This window comes from Cololabis saira, chromosome 9, assembly GCF_033807715.1.
Source record: "Cololabis saira isolate AMF1-May2022 chromosome 9, fColSai1.1, whole genome shotgun sequence".
In the NCBI taxonomy this organism is placed as follows: Eukaryota; Metazoa; Chordata; class Actinopteri; order Beloniformes; family Belonidae; genus Cololabis; species Cololabis saira.
The window spans coordinates 43217973-43243249 of record NC_084595.1 but is presented as its reverse complement, the minus strand read 5'-3'; the positions used below and the strand labels follow the sequence as shown (position 1 = coordinate 43243249).

The following is a 25277-nucleotide window of genomic DNA, read 5'->3' as shown; positions in this document are numbered from 1 at the left end:
CCTCACTGATTGCTCCATGGCTCAGCTCAGCACACCTGATGTCCCTCACCAATCTTCACACCAGCCTGCCAATCTACAATCAACCACTGCCAGTATAAAGACCCAGTCTGCACTTCATTCCTCGCCAGAGCTTCACCTGTCTACACGTATGGTAAAGTACTACAGGCCAGCCTACAGTTTAGCTCTATAAAGTTATAGCAGAACTATTTAGCCTCACAGCTATTGCTAAGCTGTTAGCTTCATGCAGTTGCAGCCTTTGTTTTTCTCCTGCTGTGGTTTTTTCACCACTGACCCCGTTCTTCTCTTCTCCTCAGTTCTCTGGATTTCTACGCTGAGCTGCGGTCACCTGCGGAGCCCACACCCCACTCCAACTTCCTCATCACTGCTTTTGGCCTCTTAAATAAATACGCCCACGGGCTTCACCAAACTTACGTCTCCTCGTTGCTGTGCGCTTGGGTCACACTCACTAGCCATAACATTTCCATCCCTTATGTCATTTCATCAATGAATGTGGTTTTACTGCTATTTCAACATTTAGAGTCTTCACCAGAAAAATAATACCAGAAAAATAACTTATTTGATGATTTTCACCTGTTTCAGGTAGATTTTCACTTGAAATAATTAGAAAAATCTGCCAGTGGGACAAGATTTATCTTCTCATTACAAGCAAAAAAATCTTGTTCCACTGGCAGATTTTTCTACTTATTTCAAGTGAAAATCTACTTGAAACAAGTGGAAATTATAATTTTTTCCAGTGATGAGTCGTGTTTTAAGTTTAATGAGATTTTTTTAACTAAAATGAGACATTGTAACTAGAAATAAGACAAATATTCTTGTTAAGATTGTGAGTTTTTGCAGTGATCCATTTTACTTATCCTGTGAAGGACAGAGTCATATTGATAAGTTCAGAAAAGTGTTTTTTATTGTTGTTTTGATGTATTTGATGTAAGCCCAGTGGATATTTAAAGCTTACAGAAGGCTGCATTTAACTGCTGCTATGTCATTCCTGCAGTATTTTTGCAGGTGTTTTGGTCAGTGCTATTATTTGTAATATATTATAATATTTGTAATCAGCACAAATTATCTTTCCCCATATGATAAAATCCACCATCCCCCCTGATTTTTTTTTTACAACTTGAGTACTGCGAATAGGTAACTGGACGTCATCATCAGCGGCCTGCTAGCCATCTGCTCACCTTCTTTAATCTTCCGTCTCACGTCGGCTGAGTTTTTGAGGATATCTGTTCCCAACACGTCCCAGCTGCTCGTTGTCTCCAGGTACTGATACACCTGGACATGAGGGAGCAGCCTATCCAGCTCTGCTCTCGCTGAGCCAACTGGCATGTTGATAAGTTGCTGGAGGCCCTCGGGATCAGTCAGGACAGTCACAACTTCTTCTGGAAGCTCCCCTGGTTCACAAATCAAAAAACACAGGTTAACTTTTGTGGTGACGGACGCAGGTACAGGTGCTTTTTGATGTTCCACATCTCACCATTAATGGTGAGCATTCTCTGGACACCAGTGTTGGGAACAATGTTTGTCGGCAGCTGGTTCTTCAGTATCACTGTTCTCTTCTCCGAACCTGCAAACCCACAGCTTTTAGGTGACAGAGCGGAACACCACACTGGCTTAAGATCAGAACAATCCACTCACCGTACAACCAAAACAATCCACTCACCGTACAACCAGAACAATCCACTCACCGTACAACCAAAACAATCCACTCACCGTACAACCAGAACAATCCACTCACCGTATAACCAGAACAATCCACTCACGTACAACAAGAAACAATCCACTCACCGTACAACCAGAACAATCCACTCACCGTACAACCAGAACAATCCACTCACCGTACAATGAGAAACAATCCACTCACCATACAACGAGAAACAATCCACTCACCGTACAACCAGAACATTCCACTCACCGTACAACCAGAACAATCCACTCACCGTACAACGAGAAACAATCCACTCACCGTACAACGAGAAACAATCCACTCACCGTACAACCAGAACAATCCACTCACCGTACAACCAGAACAATCCACTCACCGTACAACCAGAACAATCCACTCACCAGACAACCAGAACAATCCACTCACCGTACAACCAGAACAATCCACTCACCGTACAACCAGAACAATCCACTCACCGTACAACCAGAACAATCCACTCACCGTACAGTCCTTGTGGGTCAAGTGTTCCTCCAGAATGCACCTCCTGTCTCACTCCTTCAGGCTGAAAACACGGATGTAAGATTTAAGCTGGAGACAAAACTCTGTAGCATTTGACCACATGACGTGGCCGAGTCACTAATGAGCATGCTCAGTGATGTAAAGCCTGCGAAACATGGAGCTGTTAAACACTGTGAGTTGGGAATTCAGATGTTCCATGAATTCATGAACAATGAACAAGTCTCTCTTTTAATCTTACATTGATTTCTGTAAAAATATATTCATGAATCATCTGATCATAGTGGGTCTACAGTGTAAGTATGAGATACGGTAAATATAACGAACTGTACCATTATTTTTTTAACAAAAATGGCACCAAAAAGACAAGGACAATTCAACAGCTTGTAGACCCACCTCCAGCAGCAGAAGGGGTTTCCTGTCTGACTTCAGCAGTGTCTCACTGATGTTGATTTGCTGCTGTCCCTAAATTTTCTCTAATTAGGGCCCGAGCACTTACAGTGCGAAGGCCCTATTGTATCTGTAGGAATTATTCTTTCTTTCTTTCTTTCTTTCTTTCTTTCTTTCTTTCTTTCTTTCTTTCTTTCTTTCTTTCTTTCTTTCTTTCTTTCTTTCTTTCTTTCTTTCTTTATTTCTTTATTTCTTTATTTCTTTCTTTCTTCTGACGAAAGAAGGGCCTTTTTGCCCCCTAAACGTGCCCCAAAAGTCACCAAATTTTGCACCAAGCCAGGCCTGGCGAAAAATTTGATATTTAATGGTTTGCATTAATGGGCGTGGCCTAATGGCTCAACAGCGCCCCCTAGAAAACTTTGTGCCTCAAGCCCCATGCACGAAAATCGGTACACACCTGTATCATGTCGCAACTTAAAGAAAAGTCTCTTGGCGCCATGGCCGAAACCAAACAGGAAGTCGGCCATTTTCAATTAATCATGTAATTTTGCCGCAATTTATGCCATTTCTTCGGCCGTTTCTTCGCCCGAACCGTAACGTGTACCCAGGTGTGTTATACATAAAAATGTGCGTCCTGATCCTGCGACGACGTGCATTACTTTTCTCAGTCAAAAGCGTTACCGTGGCGACGCTAGACAGCAAAAAGCGCGCCCCTCCCCTTCATCTGATTGGTCCATATTTGATAGTTCCTACTTTCTGCCATAACTTTTAAATGGTTTGACATAGAGAGTCGTGGGTGGTGTCATCCGCTAAATGTCCAGGCCTGAAGAATCTACATGCAAGTCATACAAGCTTCCACTGCAGTCTGAACGTGCACAAGGGTGGAGGACCTTTCATCACTGCTTGCAGCTTTAATTGTCCTTGCCTTTGTCTGCAGAATGCTCTGCTGTACAGAAGAGTTCATGGTCTTTTCAAAGACTGACAGGTGTCCTTGTCCAGACCATAATCCTCCACCACCGTGCTTGACAGTGGGTCTGAAGTGTTTCTGCAGGTTTTCTACAAACATAGTTCTGGACATGAAGACCAAACATGTCCACGTTGGTTTGTGGACATCAGTCCTGCTTCAATGTTCTTGTTAGACAGAAAAGGTTTTCTCCAGGAAACTCCCAAACCAGCTGTCCTGGTTCAATCTTCTTCTACTCGTGTTGTCATTGACTTGACATGAGGCCTGTAGGCTCTGAAATGTAGTTCTTTTTTTATTTGTATTTCTCCGAGTATATCACTGGCTCATCACGGCGTAAATTTGAAGGGACGTCTAGCCATGGACAGATTGACAACTGCCTTAAATGTTTTCTGTAAAATGTTGAGTTCAAACAGCTTTGAAATGAATGATGTGCATCAGTGATTGCTCCTTTAAGTCCATTGCTGAGGTCTTTCTCCCTTGGCGTTGTGTTCATAAACACCTGAATGCTTTTATAAAGGTCCTATGCCTCCTAACATCAGTGGACGGGGACTAAGGAGTAGCAGCACCCCCCTGTGGAGGTGAGGTGTCCTTGCTGGTGCTGATGTTATATTGTGTTTGGGTTCATGTGTGTGGAAATGTAACGCGTTGTCATTCATCTGAGGTGTTCTTTGTGCAATACTGAGACCCACTATGGTGAGATGATGAATCCATAACATTAACTTAGTCAGTCCATCGCTTCTAATGTCCATTAACTTGTTGACACAGGTACGTACCACCACTCTCAGCGTCTTCTTCACGATGTCCCCACCTCCTGTAGATGTCTTCAGGGTGAAGGTCAGGGTGTGTTCTCCCGGCTCCAGGCCCAGGACGGTGAAGAGCACTTTGCTCACCCCCCCTGCAGACAGCCGTCTCCAGTTGCAGGCCGTGGAGTGCAGCCCCCCCTCCCCGGGCACCGGCTGGGACTGCACCAGGCAGAGCGCCGGGCCGGCCGTCAGCGTGGCACAGTACTAAGGGATGACACACACGGGTCAGATATCAGCCATGATCAGCACCGTGACCTGCGTGACCGAGCTTACACCAGCATGATTCATTCATTTATTTTATTTAGAGGCACCTGTCAGGTCACCCAAAGTCGCCTTACAAAAAATACAAACACACATTTTATAAGTTAAAATACAATGAACACAAAAAAGCAGCAACAGACAGTATCAAAAAGTACATAGACCAATAAATCAAACAATCTGGTGTAGTGTTGTGCACAGTGTCCAGTTAGAGTGAGTGAGTGAGTTTGAAGAGGTGGGTTTTGAGTTGGGTTTTGAATGTTGTGATAGAGTCTGTCTGTTTTCTGTGTGTTGGAACTATTGTAAATAAGTAGTAAGTTATCATGCTTGCTATTAACAGAACGTATGATGATTTGCTTACGCCTGTGACGCACTGATAAAACAATGCTGTGTTTAAGTGATTAAAAAGTGCTGCACAAGAAGTTTCTGGATATCAGCATAAAGCAGATATCTACAGAGAAGAGGAAACTATTTGTTGCTAAACAAATGAGAACAAGAACCAATCAATGCCTGACTCAATGCCTGAATCCGCTGACTGCGACCACTCCTTTTCTCCCTCCCTTTAGGGGCGCAGTTAGCTCTGTAAACTAGGGTACACCCAGAGTAAATAAAAGCAAGGAAGCAGCAGCTTCCCGTTGTAGTGACCGGTTATGAAGCGTTTTTCTTTTGAAGATGGTTTCTTGTTTTATATCGTTTTGTGCTTTGCATCGTTTCTCTATTTGCAGCGCGTTTGATGATGCTGCATTTGTCTTTGTTTTTTCATTTGCACCACGTTCCTCTTTTTTGTACCTCGTTTTGAGTTTGTGAATTTGAATCGTTTCTGTACTTGAAGCCGTAAGAAACAGGTGAAAATTGTCAAATAAGTTATATTTCTGGTGTTATTTTTCTGGTGATGACTCTAAATGTTGAAATAGCAGTAAAACCACATTCATTGATGAAATGACATAAAGGATGGAAAGGAGGGATGGCAGTTTTACAGGGGGGATGATTTGGACCGTTTTTATTTCAGGGGGGGATGCCATCCCCCCTCATCCCCCCTCAACTCAAGTACTGATTATAACTCTTCCCTGATGATTTAGGTTGTGTACCTTGATGCTGTTGCCCTGCTGGTTGTACACAGAGCCCTCCAGCTCCAGCTGCTCTCCTCTCACCACCTGGTAGGGCAGCGGGACGTCCAGGCTGAGTGGCAGGGTCACCGACACCTGCACCGGGTCCGCCACACACATGCCTGGTCGACAAAAAAAACACATTTATTCAACACATCCCTCCATCATGCAGTAGCTCTTCTCACAAAACGGCACAATGAATTATTGAAAGGCTGAAAGTTAAGAACGAAAGCTGCAGACTTTGAATAGGACAGCAGAGGAGTTGAGGTCCAGGGGTCAAAGTTCTATATTATTGTTTATCCAAGCCTGGATTTACCTAAACTAACTTTGGCTCGTGACTGCAGCTGTAGTTTCATTCAACAGAGCTCAGTAGGGTGATGTTGAAGCTAAAGGAGACTAACCGTTCTGGAACATGCCGACAGCTTTCACCTCCCAGGTAGTGAGCGAGTCTGGCAGAGTCCTGCTGACCGACAACTCACCTGAACTGAAAACAGGAACAAACTGATTAGACTGTTTTCTGCCAATACTGGATAAATGATGCATCTTCTTTATATTAAAGGGGACCTATTATGAAAAACACGTTTTTCTCTTGCTTTAACATAAATAAAGTGGTCTCCCCTGGGGCCTGCCAACTCAGAGAAGGAGGAAAGCAACCAGATTCAGCATGCAAAAACTAAAAATCTTACCAGGAATATTTGTCTTATTTCTAGTTAAAAGTCACAAAATCTCATTACACTTAAAACAAGAGTCATTACCAGAAAAATAACTTGTTATTTGACGATTTTCACCTTTTTCAAGTAAATTTTCACTTGAAATAAGTAGAACAATCTGCCAGTGGGACAAGATTTATCTTCTCATTACAAGCAAAAAAATCTTGTTCCACTGGCAGATTTTTCTACTTATTTTAAATGAAAATCTACTTGAAACAGGTGAACAGGTTTTTTCCAATGATGAGTCTTGTTTTAAGTGTAATGATCAGCACAGAGCCTCGTTATCATAGCCCCGCCCACTCAGAATCCTGCATAGATAATGAGGTTAGAGAATGGGAAGATAAAGACATGGCTCAGAGGCTGAATTTCTAATTTATTTAGCAAAAACAATCAAAAGACATTCAAGGCCTGTTTAAAATAGGTATTAGATGCCATAATAGGTCCCCTTTAAAGAGGTCAATGTTGGTGACCGGTTCCGCTGAAGTCCCTGTTCATGTTCATATAAAGTGAGACCCGTAGGTGTGTTTGATTTGTGTCACCTGACCCGCTGCACCTCCCACAACCAGCTCTCAGGAAAGTAGCTCCGCACCAGAGAAGGAGCTTCTTCAAAGTCAGCCCCCCTGTCTGTACCCGGACATGGAAACACTGGGGTTACTCTGAGCTTGAGACAACAGCGGACACCGTGGAGTCTCACACAGTCCTAATCACACACAGCTGGAACAGTATGGAAAAAAGCCAAATATATATTTTGATTTTAGCTCTAAGCCAATAGTAATGAACCCAAGATATTGCATGACTTTCTCCTCAATTTCAGTTCATCTGTAAAAGCAATACCAATTGTGACCACATGGGGGCATAAAGACGTGCTGTGCTGACAAAAGAGCGTCTGACAATACCGCCGAGGCCCGTAATATACGTAAGGGACAATGCCCGACTAGGTGTACATTAAAGATATAGTCCATGATGCACACACACACACACACACACACACACACACACACACACACACACACACACACACACACACACACACACACACACACACACACACACACACACACACACATTCTCACTCTCTCTCACACACACACACACACACACACACACACACACACACACACACACACACACACACACACACACACACACACACACACATTCTCACTCTCTCACACACACACACACACACACACACACACACACACACACACACACACACACATTCTCACTCTCTCACACACACACACACAAACACACATTGTTATTAATTATTATGATGATTTGAATTGAAACCATTTAAAAATAAATGTTCATTCCATTTCACTCTGTTAAAGGGAAAGTTCAGTTTTTTACAACCTGGACCTTATTTCTGGCATTTTTTATGGTTGTATACTCACCCGGGCAAGTTTGGTGTCATTTGGAGTCCTTCGGAAGATATTAGGAGTTTTCCATATAATGGCAGCGCATGGGGGCACCGCGGGACACAGACGATGCAGCGTCTAAATAACACATGATTGCCGCGAAACTCGTTCATTTCTTTTATGAATCACTAGATCTGCTTCCAGGACCTGTTGTTCTCTGTGCGCGCACTCTGTCCTCCGTTCAGTGAGCTCTTCAGCCGTATACTCTGGCTCAAAACGGTAAGGACGTCCATCATATTCAAAGCCGTCGTCCACAACCTCAGCATTTGACAAATATTCAGACATGTTTCAAATAACTAACAGTAAACTAACAGTAGTGAACTCCAGCTGTACACAGAGCTGTGTCTGCGATGCGCGCACAGAGATGACGTCATGAGTTCAGAGGTCTTGTTTACAAACTGATTTATTTGTTACACACACAGCCCCGGATGTAGACAACAGGTCCTGGAAGCAGATCTAGTGATTCATAAAAGAAATGAACGAGTTTCGCGGCAATCATGTGTTATTTAGACGCTGCATCGTCTGTGTCCCGCGGTGCCCCAGGCGCTACCGTTATATGGAGAAACGGCTCGCAAAAAACTCCTAATATCTTCCGACGGACTCCAAATGACACCAAACTTTCCCGGGTGAGTATACGACCATAAAAAATGCCAGAAATAAGGTCCAGGTTGTAAAAAACTGAACTTTCCCTTTAAGGTTATTTCATTTCTCTTTTCTTTAACAGAAACATTTGTTCAGGTGTAAAACTGAATTTAAATATTATAACTTACTTTCCCGGTTTTTCACATTAAACTACCACATTTTTTCCTTTAAAGTGTCTGCTTTTGTTGTCGTTGTCATGACCCGATGTGTGCCGCCCGAGCAGCTGAGATGGACGAGGACAGGCAAGGAAGGAAGGAAGGACGGACGGACGGACGGACGGACGGACGCAGCAGGCCTTTGTCATTTTTTTCATTATCTTTGTAAATGTAATGTAACACACACACACACACACACACACACACGCACACACACACACACACACACCTAGATACATATCATTGTAACTTGATGTCGGTTTTTGTCGCTGTTTGTACTGTATGTTAATAAAATTGAATAAAATAACAAAGCAGACACATGAGCTTTGTTGTGATATACTGCCCCCATGTGGTCTGAAATGGTGCTGCTATGGTGAGTGGCTTTAATTTACATCTATTTTTCATTGTTTGGACCTGCAACGCATTCAAAAAATAATTAAAAATAGTTTGACCATTTTGTAAGATTGTCATTTATTCTCAGAGCACTTAAAGCAGCACAACGTAACTTTCAGCTTTTGTTGAGTTTGGCGGCTCCTTTGGACAAAAGCGGTAGTGCTTTACCAGTAGTGTGGAACGGTTCCTACCATGCACCTCAAAGTTACATAATGCCAGTGAAGGCGATACAGACCCCTCAGACCATGACAGAGGTTCATTAAACCTGTTGGAAGTTGATGTACCATCACCATGACTCTGGAAATATGATATTAAGGTGGAAAAGTTACGTAGTGTCGCTTCTGTCCGTTAAGCGTCAGCATGCTGGCCGAGGCGGTAGAAATGTTGCCTCACAGCGAGAGGATTCCTGGTTCAACTCTGTCTCCTGTGTGGTGTTTGTTTTTCCCATGTTTGCATGGGTTTTCTCCAACAGTCAGGTTAACTGATTACACCATTCACCCATGGGATTGAATGGCTGTGGTGATCTGACTGTATGGATTAATGACCTGTCCAGGGTGTAATGGTGCCTTTCACCTTCAGAAAGTTGGGATGGGTCCACCAGATCCCTCTGACCCTGAATAGAAATATGCGGGTAAAGGTAATTGATGGATATGATTGACATGAAATATCTTGGGTTCCTACTTTCTGAAGCAACCTGATCTCACAAAAATGCGTGAAATGCCCACGACCTCTCACCACTATTTTCCGTGGTACCAACACGGAAAGTGGTATAATTCCGTGTTAGCACCACGGATATTGTACTATGCAAAGTCAATGGGATCCGTGGTTGTGATATATACACGGATTATGACATTATTATTATGTATATATTATTCTTTGTTATAGTGGCTAAATTATGAGTTTTTGTCGCGCAAGGTACTGTTTGTTACTGTCAGTTTGTAAAAGCATGTTTTTAACGCTGTTTTAGCAGTGTTTTATTGAGGTTTTAATGGGAGCACCACGGATATAATACTATGCGAAGTCAATGGGATCCGTGGTCGTGATATATACACGGATTATGACATTATTATTATTTATATATTATTCTTTGTTATAGTGGCTAAATTATGAGTTTTTGTCGCGCAAGGTACTGTTTGTTACTGTCAGTTTGTAAAAACATGTTTTTAACGCTGTTTTAACAGTGTTTTAATGGTGTTTTGATGATTTTTAACAGTGTTTTAATGGTGTTTTGATGATTTTAAAATGTATTTTTTGTGAGATCAGGTTGTTCTGAATACACAGCATCAACTTGTAGTTTAAATGTCGTCCCATTTTTCTAATTTGTAGTTGCACACGGTGTCCACCCAGCCTGGGAGTGTCAGAATCAGTGTCAGAATCAGGAGTGTGTACTGACCATGGCGTCCCAGAACCAGCCTGTCATTGTTGTCCAGGTTCTCCTGGACGTACTCGCAGCACTCCTTGAAGACACGTTTGCAGTGAGGGTGTTTCCTGAACTTCTGCTCGGCGAACTGTAAGCAGGTCACGCTCCTGGGGATGTATCTCATGCCGATTTCACAGCACTGCTTCAGATGACCATAACTTTTGGCTGCACGGAGAAGCAACCATCATGTTACCATCAGAACAGAAAAAACATCAACTCTAAGGGTGATGTTGCATGTCCAGAATCAGTAAGGGACTGTGGGTACTGCATGGTTATTCTCTTTATTCAGTGATAATCAGTACTCGAGTTGTAAAAAAAAAATCAGGGGGGTGGTGGATTTTATCATATGGGGACAGATAATTTGTGCTGATTACAAATAATATAATATATTACAAATAATAGCAGTGACCAAAACACCTGCAGAAATACTGCAGGAATGACATAGCAGCAGTTAAATGCAGCCTTCTGTAAGCTTTAAATATCCACTGGGCTTACATCAAATACATCAAAACACAACAATAAAAAACACTTTTCTGAACTTATCAATATGATTCTGTCCTTCACAGGATAAGTAAAATGGATCACTGCAAACACTCACAATCTTAACAAGAATATTTGTCTTATTTCTAGTTACAATGTCTCATTTTAGTAAAAAAAAATCTCATTACACTTAAAACAAGACTCATCACTGGAAGAAACAACAATTTTCACCTGTTTCAAGTAGATTTTCACTTGAAATAAGTAGAAAAATCTGCCAGTGGAACAAGATTTTTTTGCTTGTAATGAGAAGATAAATCTTGTCCCACTGGCAGATTTTCCTACTTATTTCAAGTGAAAATTTACTTGAAACAGGTAAAAATTGTAAAAAATGTTCTGGTGTTATTTTTCTGGTGATGAGTCTAACAGGGGGGGATGATTTGGACCGTTTTTATTTCAGGGGGGATGCCATCCCCCCTCATCCCCCCTCAACTCCAGTACTGCTTATCTCTTACCTTTCAGGTCTTACCTTTCTTAGCTTTAGCCTCCTCAGTCAGTGCTCGTTTATGGCGCACAGCTGCCGTGCACGCCTCACCTGCATGCACACACACACACACACACACACACACACACACACACACACACACACACACACACACACACACACACACACACACACACACACACACACACACACACACACACACACACACACACATCATGCTGCATCAACACTTGTGTGTCGTCATCATGTGACAGCAGTCCAACTCTTCCATAGACATACTTGTGTCTGACGGCTGGGCGTTGGCGTTGGTCATGAAGGTGAGGCCGGCCAGTCTGAAAACATCTGCGTTGTCTCGGCCTCCTCCGCCCCCACAGCCCAGGTCGCTCTCCTCAATGTGCCGTTTGACCTGCGGACCACCGTACGTCATGTCAGGGAGAGGAAAAACTCACCAGGGAAGAAAGCAGAGATGTTTGAGGCGCTACCATGGACAGTGGGTCTCTATAGCTGGGTCTCAGGGTGAACACGGCAGAGTCCACCACTGACAGAGCCACCAGACCGTCCTGATTGGTCCTGATGTTCAGCTGCAGGTTCTCCTGGGGCTTGTGGTCCGTCTTACGAACAGATGCGGTTGTCTGAAAGACACACACACACGCACACACACAATTTAACAATGAGGTAACAAGAGTGCCCTGTTCAGTGTAGACCACATAATAATAATAACCTGGTCCAGGTTTCTTCCTCCTAAAGGGGAGTTTTTCTTGCCACTGTTTGGCTTAAAGGAGCTTGAGGCTCCTTTTAAGAAATGAGACTCTCTAGCGCCACCCTTCACCACGACGGCCGTCGGGGGTACTGCAGCCAACAGTGAAGCCGGCACAGGAGAACGGGGAGAACACGCGGGAAATTTGGGCCCGAATTGCAGCACATTTTGCAGCACACAGCCTGTTCAAGGCAACGGAGAGATACACTAGAGGGCTCATTCTTTTGGGTTTGCAACGCTTCATCTGACATTATTACTAGAAAACTTAAAACGTATACAAATTTTTTTCATAAATCCTGCCTCAATCCGGCCTCAAGCTCCTTTAAGGCTTTTCTCCCACTAGGGGAGTTTTTACCTGCCATTGTTTATGTAATAACTGCTCGGGGGTTTATGTTCTGGATCTCTGGAAAACGTCTGGAGACAACTTTTGTTGTATTAGACGCTATATAAATAAAATTGAATTGAATTGAATTGAATAAACTTTATTTCTATAGCACCTTTCATACAAAAATTGCAGCTCAAAGTGCTTCACAGTAACAATACAAACATGTCAAGAACAATTAGAAATAGAGAAAAAACAACAGCAAGTAAAAACAAAAAACACAATTATTTAAGTGCAGTGATATAATACATAACCCTGAAAAAATTCAGTTCCAAATTCCTGCACAGAACAACTACTAAGATAGGATAAGAGCAATGTTGAATATAAAAAGGTAAAAATGCTGCACTGAGTCGTAGGCAAATGAAAAATAAAAAGATAAAAATATCAACAAATAAGAGTACAAGATAAAAATGATCATATAAAAACATTTAAAAGTATAAAAGTAATGCAGACAGTAAAAATCAATCAGAATCACCCGGATATCTCGTGCTTAAATGCTTGAGTGAAGAGATAGGTTTTAAGTTGTCTTTTGAAGATATCTACCGACTCGACCTCCAGCAGCCAGGTGATACTGGATCAGGACCAGGCTCGAAACCTCCATGATAAAAGATTAATTTGCAATTAATTTGGGCTAGGTTTGGTACTTATGGATCAGTTACAGCACTGGGGAAATACTATGAGGGCAATGAGTGTCCTAAAGTTCATGAATATTGCCAGATTAAGGTTTTGGGGTGTGTTTCATGATTTAGATGTACCACAAATGTCATAAACCCATGATCTGTCCTCCTGTGGTTCATGTCTTACCACGCAGGAAGTTCCTTCAAAGTGTCATGCAAAGACGAGTGTCCAGATTGCATGAGCTGGCAACAGAGGTGCCACAGGGATTGGTGCTTGGCCCTCTTCTCTTTTCACTATACACCACTTCACTAGGTGAAATCATCAGCTCTCATGGCTTCTCCTACCAATGCTATGCCGATGACACCCAGCTCTTCCTTTCCTTCCCACTTGGCGACACTACCGTCTCAATGTGAATATCGGCCTGTCTTTCTGATATCTCTGTATGGATGTAGGACCGTCAACTTCAGCTAAATCTGTCCAGGACTGAGCTTATTGTCTGTCCAGCCAGTCACTCCTTACCTCTTCAGATAAGCAGCTGGATTCCACCACACTTGTGCCCACATTTTCTGCTAGGAATCTTGGTGTCATGTTAGACAGCCAGCTGACATTTAAGGACCATGTTCCTGCTGAAGGAATCATCTACTGATAGTTCTTTTCGAAGGAAACATCTACTGAGAGTTCCTGCTGAAGGAATCATCTACTGAGAGTTCCTGCTGAAGGAAACATCTGAGGGTCCCTGCTGAAGGAAACATCTGAGGGTTCCTGCTGAAGGAAACATCTGAGGGTTTCTGCTGCTGAAGGAACCATCTACTGAGAGTTCCTGCTGAAGGAAACATCTGAGGGTTCCTGCTGAAGGAAACATCTGAGGGTTCCTGCTGCTGAAGGAACCATCTACTGAGGGTTCCAACCAACTTTTAAGTTAGATGGGGCCCACATGGACATACTGGCTGGGAGAGCTCACATGATCAGGTTCAGATTATACAGTAGCAGAACTGCGTTATTGGCAGGATACCACTTTCTACAGACAACCACTGGACTAGTATGCAGTCTATTCCCAGCCGTGCAAACCCCCCTCACTTGATATTTGGGGGGTCTCAGGTTGCCTGATTGATCCATACCATTCAGAAGAAACACAGCTGTGAAGTGTGGACACAACGGAGGTCAGACTGTACCTGAAGCCCGTTGATGCACTGGTCTTTGACGTCCATCCAGACGGAGTCGGCCACCAGCTCGGACACCCCCTCTCCTCCCAGGATGTAGTAGACCACCAGCCTGATGGATGGCACCATGGAGGCAGTGACCAGGAAGTTCAGAATCTGTTTGCCATCACTACTGGGGACAAACTCCTGATTTTTGAAAAAGACCACCTTCCCTTTGGAGAGAATCTGAGAGGGCACATCATTGACATCATCAGTAACCATGGGAACAATTAAACACTGATGACATCCTGCATGGTCTACTCACCAGGTAGCTGAGGGCTTTAATCTTCAGGTACCCCGGCAAGGTAGTGTACACCTGGATGTTGGAGTACTGGCCAACCACCAGGCTTTGGCCAAACATGGGCGGGTTGACGTAGAGGTAGCGTCCGTTGGGGGAGTGGTAGGCCACTGGCTCCAGGGTGAGACTGGCCTGACTGGCAGCTGGGAGGCCGCGGTCTGCCGTCTCAAACTGTGTCAACAGCCACAGACAGTCAGGGGAGTGTACAGTGGAGGGAGAGGAGAGCCTTAACAGCAACAATTATGATGTGGCTTCTAACTGAAATAAAGGAGCATTTCACCACTTAAGCATCTACTACTACTGTCATTTAGCAGACGCTTTTATCCAAAGCGACTTACATCTGAGAGAACACACCATGGAGCAATTAGGGTTAAGGGCCTTGCTCAGGGGTCCAAGGTGGTTTGTCTTGGTTGCCATTCTAGGGCTTGAACCTGGGATCCTTTAGACTCACGCCCACCTCTGTAGCCACTATACTACCAAGCCCACCATAAATGATTACAGTAATTTGCATTGTGCATCATGTTCTGCATTCTGATTGGCTAAACAGTCTCCCCGCTTCTTCACTTCCTGTGTCAATAATGTTGGTCGCTTAGCAACTATGCTGAGAATGACCAATGAGCTTCAGCAGCAGCTCGGGACGAGAACGGGACCCTTTGATGAATCGTTCATTACAGTCTCAGATAATCCATGGTGGCATGTCGGCAGTAGCAGAGCCAGAGGGGGGCGAGGGGGCGGTCGCCACCGGGCCCACAAGCTCATAGGGCCCAATGATAGGGCCCCGTTTTGTGTGATATGTTCATCTATAACCGTAAATTGTAGGCTATAATAACGATAAAATGTGCATTGTGCGGCCAGTGTAGGCTTAGTCTTACTTTACAACTGTCCTGAACGCATCAGGGCTGTGAGCCAACGCTGATTGGCTGTAAAGCCTGATTTATGGTTCTGCGTTAAATCGACGCAGAGCATACGCTGTTAGGTACGGCGTAGGGTACGCCGCGACGCGCACCATACGTGCGCATCGCCGCGTACCCTACGCTGTAGGCGCTGCGTTGGTGTAACGCAGAACCATAAATCAGCCTTAACAGTTACAGCCAATTTGCCGACTCTGCAAGTTTGCTGCCATGAAGGAGATGAGCGCTAAACTTTAAAAGAGGATTAAGCATCTACAAAGTTTTGAATGTTACCCTGTTTTCCACGTTACCTGGATTATTTTGTTCGGGCCAAGCGTTATGGAAGCGTCAACTGCCATTGGTGAGTCAGTGTAACCTTCTTAAATAATTTCTTTATCAGAATGTTGTGGTAGCCTTGACCACCTGCCTATTTGAATGAGCTTTGTGTTGTTGTCAACTAGACCGCCGAGTCTATTCTCTGTTATAGAGCTCAGAAATGATGTTATAGACCGCTGTGTCTATATCTATCTAAATAGATTGTGTAATTTTAGACCAGTTATGTTGTTTTTGTATTTAAGCTGTATCAAAGATGGAACTGAGTCAGTCCGTGACTATCTGAGTTTTCAGCTCCATATGATTGACAGCTGTCAGAGTCAGGATCAGCAGCATCAGAAGAGCAGTGAAATACACACACCAGTCATGATTTGTCCTACTGTACTTGTTGTATTTTTTTTTTTCATAATCTTTTTTAATTTTCTCCCGTTCAAATCCAATTACTCGGGTCGCGGTGGGGCTGATATCCGCAATTTGAAGCCTTGTATAATAATTGTAAAAAAAAAAAAAAAAAAGGTTGCTACTTCTCAGATTTCACCTATCACGGGATTCTTTTTGGAACATAACCCCCGCAAAAAACTAGGGATTACTGTACTTATTATGGCTCTTACATGCTCTGTTAGGTCTTTGACCACGGCCCAAATGGGCTGAGTAGCTAAAGTGCTCGCAAGGTGTTTGACACCATAGACTCTGACTGTCACTCACAAAAACCACACCCTTAATTGTGCTTATGTCTGTGGCTTTACAATTTTACCTGATGACGTAGAAAGAGTATACAAGCAAGTAGCAACAAGTGATCCAGTAAAGATATGACATGAAGAAAACAGGAGTGTGAGCAGCACCTTCAGCGTAGCCTTGGCTGCGTTATTCATGGGGTTGCAGATGAAGAAAGCGAGGCCATCTGAGTCGGTGCGACTGCTTTTATGACAGGACATGTCCCCCACACCCCCAGTAGCCGTGACCAGCTGCTGCTCCACCAGCTCAACTGGAACCTGGCTCACCGGCTTGTTCAGGTGATCCTTTACCAGCACCTGCAGAGACAGAGAGGAAGCTCATCTGCTACTTCAGAACCAGAGGCCGGCTTTGAAGCACATCCTTGGACAGAAAACACCAGCTGTGTGTCCACTTTGCAACCGATTCAGCAAATATTCATGTACCGTATTTTCTGAACTATAAGCCGCACCTGCATATAAGCCGCATCGCTGTATTTAAAAAAAAAGATATGCAAGCCGCATATATTTCTGTTGTTAGATTAGATATTTACTACATGTACAGAAGGATTTTGAACTGTAAATGATGTACATGTTTGTACCTAAATAGATCCTTTCCTAACAGTGTCTTTTAACACGGCAGCAACTTTGCTGATTAAAACGGGACAGAACCAAGAGAAAATAACCGGTATTTATTTATCTATTTATCTGTTTGAAATCTGCTTTTACCTACTTCTATCTGCTAAAGAACAAGTAGCGTATTCTTCTTTGCATTTATTTTGTCTTAGTTTTGATTCTAATTCCGGTTAGAGAGCCCCGAGCGGTGGAAGAAAAATCCACAGAATAGCCGCACCTTTGTATAAGCCTCATGGTTCAAAACCTATGAAAAAAGTAGCGGCTCATAGTCCAGAAAATACGGTAGTTGCTGGTTTAGCATCCCGTAATCGAAACCATTTCTACCTTTTTGAGGGATTTAAGACTCTGGTTGGGAACCCTGGGTTATTAAACTATAATGAACCTATGAGTAAGCCCCACCCCTCAAACACAGACGAGCTAATGGCTGTTGGGTATCAGTTCTACAGGGACCAGAACTCAGACATCTGCAGCTTTTAGCTCCACAGGAATAAAATATCCCAATGTTGCTTCCACATGCCTGCTGTGTGCTGTTGACGTCCCCGACCCCCAGTCTGGCCTTCGGCAGGAGGGTCCCCCCTTATGATCCAGGTCCTGGTCCAGGTTTCTTCCCTCCTAAAGGGCAGTTTTTCTTGCCACTGTTTGGCTTAAGGCTTTTCTCCCACTATGGGAGTTTTTACCTGCCAGGTAAAAACCTGCCAGTTTATGTAATAATTGCTCGGGGGTCATGTTCTGGGTCTCTGGGGTCTAGGGCCACGCAGGAGAAAAATAAAAATAATAATTTAGAGGAGGAAGATTTTTTTTTCATTATGCACTTCGAGAAAAAAGTCGAAATGTCGAGAAAAAATTTGAAATGTCGAGAAAAAAGTCGAAATGTATTTCAAATTTATTCTCGAAATGCCAACTTTATTCTTGAAATTGTATTTCAACATTAATCTCGACATTTCGACTTTTTTCTCGACATTTCGACTTTTTCTCAAAGTGCACAATAAAAAAAAATCTTCCCCCCTCAAATATTTTTTCTCCTACATGGCCCTAATACTCTTACGTATGGATTAGACTGTTTTTGTATTTTTGTGTCTAAAATCAGTCTAAAACATATACGACAAGGTTTTTATAGTCACCATTGTAAACCTGTAAACAGAGCTGACATATTGTCAAAGCTACTAATTACTTACTGGCTGTCACTTCAAACTCTAAAATAAAAGGTACTGTATTTGCATTAATCCGTCACTTCAATCTGCCCCGACTAGGCATATTTTTAAAAATGCTGATTGAAAAAGACAGACATGATATAATATAGCTAAATACTAACTAAATGTCTTTAGACTGCAACCTGCCTTTCCCTGCCTTGCATCTGTAAGGAGCTGGGATTGGCCCCAGCACCCCCCGGCAACCCTGTACAGGATTAAGTGGGTACAGAAAATGGATGTGTTAGGATTTTATGAAATTGTTTTTTTTCTATAAGATTGTACATTGATGGTTGCTCTCAGCGCAGAACCACCTCCTGTTTTCATGATTAGACTGATTATCTGAGTTCTTCTTTAGGGGAGGACGGTGAAGAGGATAGACTGGGCTGTAACTTCAGAATCATGTAACCCTGTAGGCATTTTTGAGGAAAAGATGGCATACAGCATTTTTTGAAAGATCAGTGTGTCCCAAACCAGAATCCACCGTATGCCAAAAAAATTAGACCCCTGGTTTTCTATATTCCCACATTCAAGATGGCCACCCCTTATGGTAAATTGGACTGTAAACGCTGTTGCCTATCCTGGTTTAGGCTCATAGATCAAGCTATTCCTAAGTTCCAATAATACTGTGTTTGGTATCATTTTAAAGGAGACATTTATAGCTGTCTTTCAAACCTAAAGTTGAACTTTTCTGACATACTTGGAGGTCAATAGAGCTCCAGAAACCCCAGAGAATGTAAATTTTTCACCATTTTCGCCTTTGTTATTTTTATTTGTATTAAGTCTGTGACACCTAAGAATACCAGAGACATAAAAAACAAATACAGCAATACTCACTTTCATATACAGTTTCAGGAAATTTATAATATCACCATATTATTTCTATCTTGTGGGTGATTGTGTGCTGGAATTCGTGGGCAGTTAGGATGCTGAAATACCGCAGTCAAGCAGCAGGTGGCGAGTTGCCACAACAACAAATTAGCGAGACAACTAGCTAACATGGATGTTGCCAGTGAAAATATATGTGGTGGTGTTCATCTCCTCTATTAAGGGTGAGTAAAAGTAACAATAATTTTGAAAAGATGAATCATGTGTTTAAGTTAATCAAGTCATTTAAAATATATCAACCAATTTCCTGGATTAAAGTTAAAGTTAAAGGGTTCAGTCAGTGAGAACATCAATGATGTCCGTTTCGGCATGTTTGTCAAGGGTCTGACAATAGAGAGACTACTGCCCACCAGAGATGCTTTGAGCTTTCATATTCAGCACGTTCACTTCCAGAGCTTGGTCTGGCGGCAGGCCCATTTGCAGTACCCGGTACTCCTGCCCCCTGAAAATATGGGATGGGTGATGGAGGACAATGTGCTCATTCCTAAACTGATGTTGCTTCCTGCAGTTCCGATGCCTGTGAGGAGCTAATGACCTGTGGTTGCACAATTGGATGCAACACATCCCGATGCGGTTGCAAACCAAACCCATGCACTGCATCTTGTCAGTGCCAAAAGTCAAGTGACTGTTGCATGAATATGTAGGCCTAAAGCACTGAAGACAAAAATGTGATAGCTCATCACTCATTCATCTTCTTCCGCTTATCCGTTCTCGGGTCGCGGGGGCAGCAAAGTCAGCAGGGATGCCCAGACTTCCTTCACCCCAGACACTTCCTCCAGCTCTTCCGGGGGGAGTCCGAGGCGTTCCCAGGCCAGCCGAGAGACATAGTCTCTCCAGCGTGTCCTGGGTCTTCCCCGGGGTCTCCTCCCGGAGGGACATGCCTGGAACACCTCCCTAGGGAGGCGTCCAGGAGGCATCCGGTACAGATGCCCAAGCCACCTCAGCTGACTCCTCTCAATGTGAAGGAGCAGCGGCTCGACTCCGAGCTCCTCCCGGGTGACCGAACTCCTCACCCTATCTCTAAGGGAGCGTCCAGCCACCCTGCGGAGAAAATTCATCTCGGCCGCTTGTATCCCCGATCTTGTCCTTTCGGTCATTACCCAAAGTTCATGACCATAGGTGAGGGTAGGTGCGTAGATTGACCGGTAAATCGAGAGCTTTTGCCTTTCGACTCAGCTCCCTCTTCACCACGACGGTCCAGTACATCGACCGCATAACTGCGGAAACTGCACCGATCCGTCTGTCAATCTCCCGCTCCATCGTTCCCTCACTCGTGAACAAGACCCCGAGATACTTGAACTCCTCCACCTGAGGCAGGACTTCTCCACCCACCCGGAGAAGGTACGCCACCCTTTCCCGGTGGAGAACCATGGCCTTGGTTTTGGAGGTGCTGATTCCCATCCCTGCCGCATCGCACTTGGCCTCAAACCGCCCCAGCACATGCTGAAGGTCCCGGTCCGATGAAGCCAACAGGACAACATCATCTGCAAAAAGCGGAGATGAAATCCTGAGGTTCCCAAACCGGATCCCCTCCGGCCCCTGGCTGTGCATAGAAATCCTGTCCATAAAGATTATGAACAGGACCGGTGACAAAGGGCAGCCCTGCCGGAGTCCAACATGCATCGGGAACAAGTCTGATCTACTGCCGGCAATGCGAACCAAACTCCTGCTCCGATAATATAGAGACCGGGCAGCCCTTAATAGAGGGCCCAGGACTCCATACTCACTGACCCCCCACAGAATGGCACAAGGGACACGGTCAAATGCCTTCTCCAGATCCACAAAGCACATGTGGACTGGTTGGGCAAATTCCCACGAACCCTCGAGCACCCTGCGGAGGGTATAGAGCTGGTCCAGTGTTCCACGACCGGGATGAAAACCGCATTGTTCCTCGGCCGTATTCTCCTCTCCAGTACCCTGGCGTAGCCTTTCCCGGGGAGGCTGAGAAGTGTGATCCCCCTATAGTTGGAACACACTCTCCGGTCCCCCTTTTTAAAGAGAGGGACCACCACCCCGGTTTGCCACTCCAGCGGTACTGTCCCCTTCCTCCATGCGATGTCGCATAGGCGTGTCAACCAAGACAGCCCTACGACATCCAGAGACTTGAGGTACTCAGGGCGAATCTCATCCACCCCCGGTGCCCTGCCACTGAGGAGCTTACGAACCACCTCAGTGACCTCGGCTTGGGTGATGGATGAGCCCCCACTCTCTGCTTCCTGTCGGGTTGAGGAGATCCTCGAAGTATTCCTTCCACCGTCCGACAATGTCCCCAGTTGAGGTCAACAGCTCCCCACCCACACCGTAAACGGTGCCGGCACTGCTTCCCCCTTCTGAGGTGCCGAACGGTCCTCCAGAATTTCCTCGAGGCCGACCGAAAGTCTTCCTCCATGGCCTCCCCGAACTCCTCCCAGACCCGAGTTTTTGCCTCCAAGACTGCCCGAGCCGCGGCTCGCTTGGCCTGCCGGTACCTATCCACTGCGTCAGGAGTCCCACAGGCCAACACAGCCCGGTAGGATTCCTTCTTCAGTCTGACGGCATCCTGTACTTCCGGTGTCCACCACCGGGTTCTAGGATTGCCGCCACGACAGGCACCGGAGACCTTGCGTCCACTACTTCGAGCCGCCGCGTCGACAATGGAGGCAGAGAACATGGTCCACTCGGACTTGTTGTCCCCCGCCTCCCCCGGGATCTGAGAGAAGTTCTCTCGGAGGTGGGAGTTGAAGATGTCCCTGACAGAGGGCTCGGCCAGACGTTCCCAACAGACCCTCACAATCCGTTTGGGTCTGCCCGGTCTGTCCAACCTCCTCCTCCGCCAGCGCATCCAACTCACCACCAGGTGGTGATCAGTTGACAGCTCAGCCCCTCTCTTCACACGAGTGTCCAAGACATGCGGCCGAAGGTCAGATGAAACGACAACAAAGTCGATCATTGACCTCCGGCCTAGGGTGTCCTGGTGCCACGTGCACTGATGGACACCCTTATGTTTGAACATGGTGTTCGTTATGGACAAACTATGACTAGCACAGAAGTCCAACCTCAAAACACCGCTCGGGTTCTGATCGGGGAGGCCGTTCCTCCCAATCACGCCTCTCCAGGTATCACTGTCATTGCCCACGTGAGCGTTGAAGTCCCCCAGTAGAACAATGGAATCCCCAGTTGGAGCACTATCCAGTACTCCTCCCAGGGATCCCAAGAAGGCTGGGTACTCCGCACTGCTGTTCGGCCCGTAGGCACAAACAACAGTGAGAGACCTTTTCCCGACCCGAAGGCGCAGGGAAGCGACCCTCTCGTTCACCGGGGTGAACTCCAACACATGGCGACTGAGCTGAGGGGCTATAACCAAGCCCACACCAGCCCGCCGCCTCTCACCCTGGGCAACTCCAGAGTAGTGGAGGGTCCAGCCCCCTTCAAGGAGCTGGGTTCCAGAGCCCAAGCTATGTGTGGAGGTGAGCCCGACTATCTCTAGCCGGTATCTCTCAACCTCACGCACAAGCTCCGACTCCTTCCCCCCCAGCGAGGTGACATTCCATGTCCCCACTGTGAGGGTTTTGGTTCAGGAATTGGGTCGTCGAAGCACCCCGCCACGACTGCTACCCAGTCCACATGGCACCAGCTCATCACGGTCCTTCCTGCGGGTGGTGGGCCTACGGGAAGGCGGGCCCACGTCGCCGTTTCGGGCTGAGCCCGGCCGGGTCCCACGGGCAAAGACCCGGCCACCAGGCGCTCCCCTACGAGCCCCAAGCCCAGGCCTGGCTCCAGGGAGGGGCCCCGGTGACGCCGATCCGGGCGACGTTACGGTCCTTTGTTCTTTCTCCTCCATGATTGGCGTGAACCGCTCTTAGTCAGGCCCGTCACCTAGGACCTGTTTGCCATGGGAGACCCTACCAGGGGCATAATGCCCCCGACAACATAGCTCCTAGGATCACTCGGGCACACAAACACCACAGTAAGGTGGCGGTTCAAGGAGGGGAAAAATTTGATTGTTCAGTGAAATTTTTGATGAATTAAATTGATGAAAATCACTCAGGCCTTTGAATATTGCTTACTAATAATGTGGTAGTCTTTACAAAATGCTGGTCCAAAGAATGAATGGTGGTGAATGGGACTGAGCTGGTTACAGCTATTTCAAGCCTTATAATAACTTCTCACAAAAAAAGTATGGTTATATCATACATTTCCTGACTCCTCAAAGTCCATTGGGTATTGTGGTTGTTGTCTTTTGGGTCGTTGATATCTCTTGATCCCAGAAGATAAAATTAACTAGATAGTTTAGGCGAAAAATTGTATGGAAATGTGTGTAATTTATGGTTTAAGGAGGCCGTGTGACCTCTATGTTTGTCAGAAAAACACAACCATGGGCTCAGATAAAAGCTGAGAAGGTCCCCTTTACATTGATACCAAACAATCATATATCTACTATTGACAAATAGGAAACTGATCACCATTTCTAACTTTAGACGACAAATCAATAGTTGTGCTAATTAATCAATAATTATGACTAAACGATAACTTTGACAGCTTAGCATACGGCAGAAATGGATTCAGCACAAAAAAATCATACAGAAACAATAGAGAAAGTGCTTTTCCTCAAAAATGCCTACCATGTTGTTTTCTAAGGGGCTTTTTCAATTTTCGGCCCTGACTAGGAACGGATGTTTAAGATTGATGGGTCCCTCCTGTTTTTCTCTGGGTTGTCGTAGATCTTTGCTGGGTTGGCATGTCAGATTAGAGATAAACAGAAAATATATGGCTGAAAGTGTGACATGTTTAAGTTTCTTTCACTGCATTCGGCCTCCCAGATAATATTCAACAGATAAGGTTCGGCTCCTATAAAGTACAAAACACCTCCCTTTTTCAGTATAAATATGCTTGATTGAAGGACCACAGTGTGCATTTCTCTCCTCCCTCTGTGGTTTGAGAAAAGTTTAAAACCTCCGGCTGGAAAACATTGTGCATGATATAATAAAAGCTTGAATTAACTTCTGTTCCCTGGTTTTCTTATGGTGCACCAGACAATCGAACACGAGGATCTTTCAGATGGAAGGACAGATCATTGTCTTCAGATCCATGCAATGAAAACCTGTGTACATGACATTTATGTTCATCACATTTAAAGAGTATGAAGAGGATATCTTTAGGGCAGTTATTATAAAAAGGTTTCAAATGATGAAACAATCATGACACACACCTGGATGTTATAAGGGAGTCCAGGCTTGATGAAGAGGGGGGTGGAGATCAGGCTCAGATGGTACGGTGACTTGACGAACTTCACCAAAGCAAACTCAGCCTCCTGAGTGATCCCACCTGAGAGACAACACCAGCTTTAGGCCACGTTTACACATAGCCGGGTATTTACAAAAACAGATATTTCCCCCTCTACGTTTTGAACGTAGATACGCATAAACCCGCTGTTAAGGTGCTATGAGCAGCCAAACCTACAGGGGGCAGTGTAACGAGAAGATAAAGTCATGCTAGCCAATCAGAATCCTGGAAAAAAACATCAACAAATGACACGAGTAACTTCCAGTTACTTCCAAGATGGTCGAGAGTCTTTCATTTGGAGTGACAGAGAAGTGGAGTTACTTTTAAGTGTGACTTTAGAATATAAAACAGGTAAAATACAAGAAAATATTGACGGTGGCCAAACACAATCGGTGCGTCCGAAATGCCATACTAAACAGTATATACTAAAGTTCGGCACACTTTTGAGTAAATATCAGTAGTATGCATTAATTTGGACGTACTATTCAGAGCCACACGTCACTTCCGGCTGTTGGAAGGAAGTGACGTGTCACAGCAGCGGTAGCAGCTGTTACCATGGTAACAGCAGTAGTAGCAGCTGTTACCATGGTAACAGCAGCAGTAGCAAACGAAACAAGATGACATTATATATTATTATTATAATATTAATCTTATATAATAATATTATTATACTTAA

General features: G+C 44.8%; 1 protein-coding gene across 1 annotated transcript in view; it reads right to left on the bottom strand.

Annotated features, from left to right (window-relative positions):
- c5 (complement component 5) overlaps positions 1-25277 on the bottom strand; it is a 71489-nt gene that overhangs the window by 31295 nt on the left and 14917 nt on the right. The window contains exons 10-24 of the mRNA XM_061729639.1: positions 24528-24643; positions 16761-16949; positions 14663-14866; positions 14371-14583; positions 11924-12073; positions 11721-11847; positions 11466-11531; positions 10433-10624; positions 6968-7052; positions 6120-6202; positions 5701-5840; positions 4325-4558; positions 2183-2243; positions 1493-1582; positions 1197-1409 (exon numbers count right to left, since the gene is read on the bottom strand). Of these exons, the coding sequence (XP_061585623.1) occupies positions 1197-1409; positions 1493-1582; positions 2183-2243; positions 4325-4558; positions 5701-5840; positions 6120-6202; positions 6968-7052; positions 10433-10624; positions 11466-11531; positions 11721-11847; positions 11924-12073; positions 14371-14583; positions 14663-14866; positions 16761-16949; positions 24528-24643 (2163 nt within the window). The remainder of the gene's footprint in view (positions 1-1196; positions 1410-1492; positions 1583-2182; positions 2244-4324; positions 4559-5700; positions 5841-6119; positions 6203-6967; positions 7053-10432; positions 10625-11465; positions 11532-11720; positions 11848-11923; positions 12074-14370; positions 14584-14662; positions 14867-16760; positions 16950-24527; positions 24644-25277) is intronic.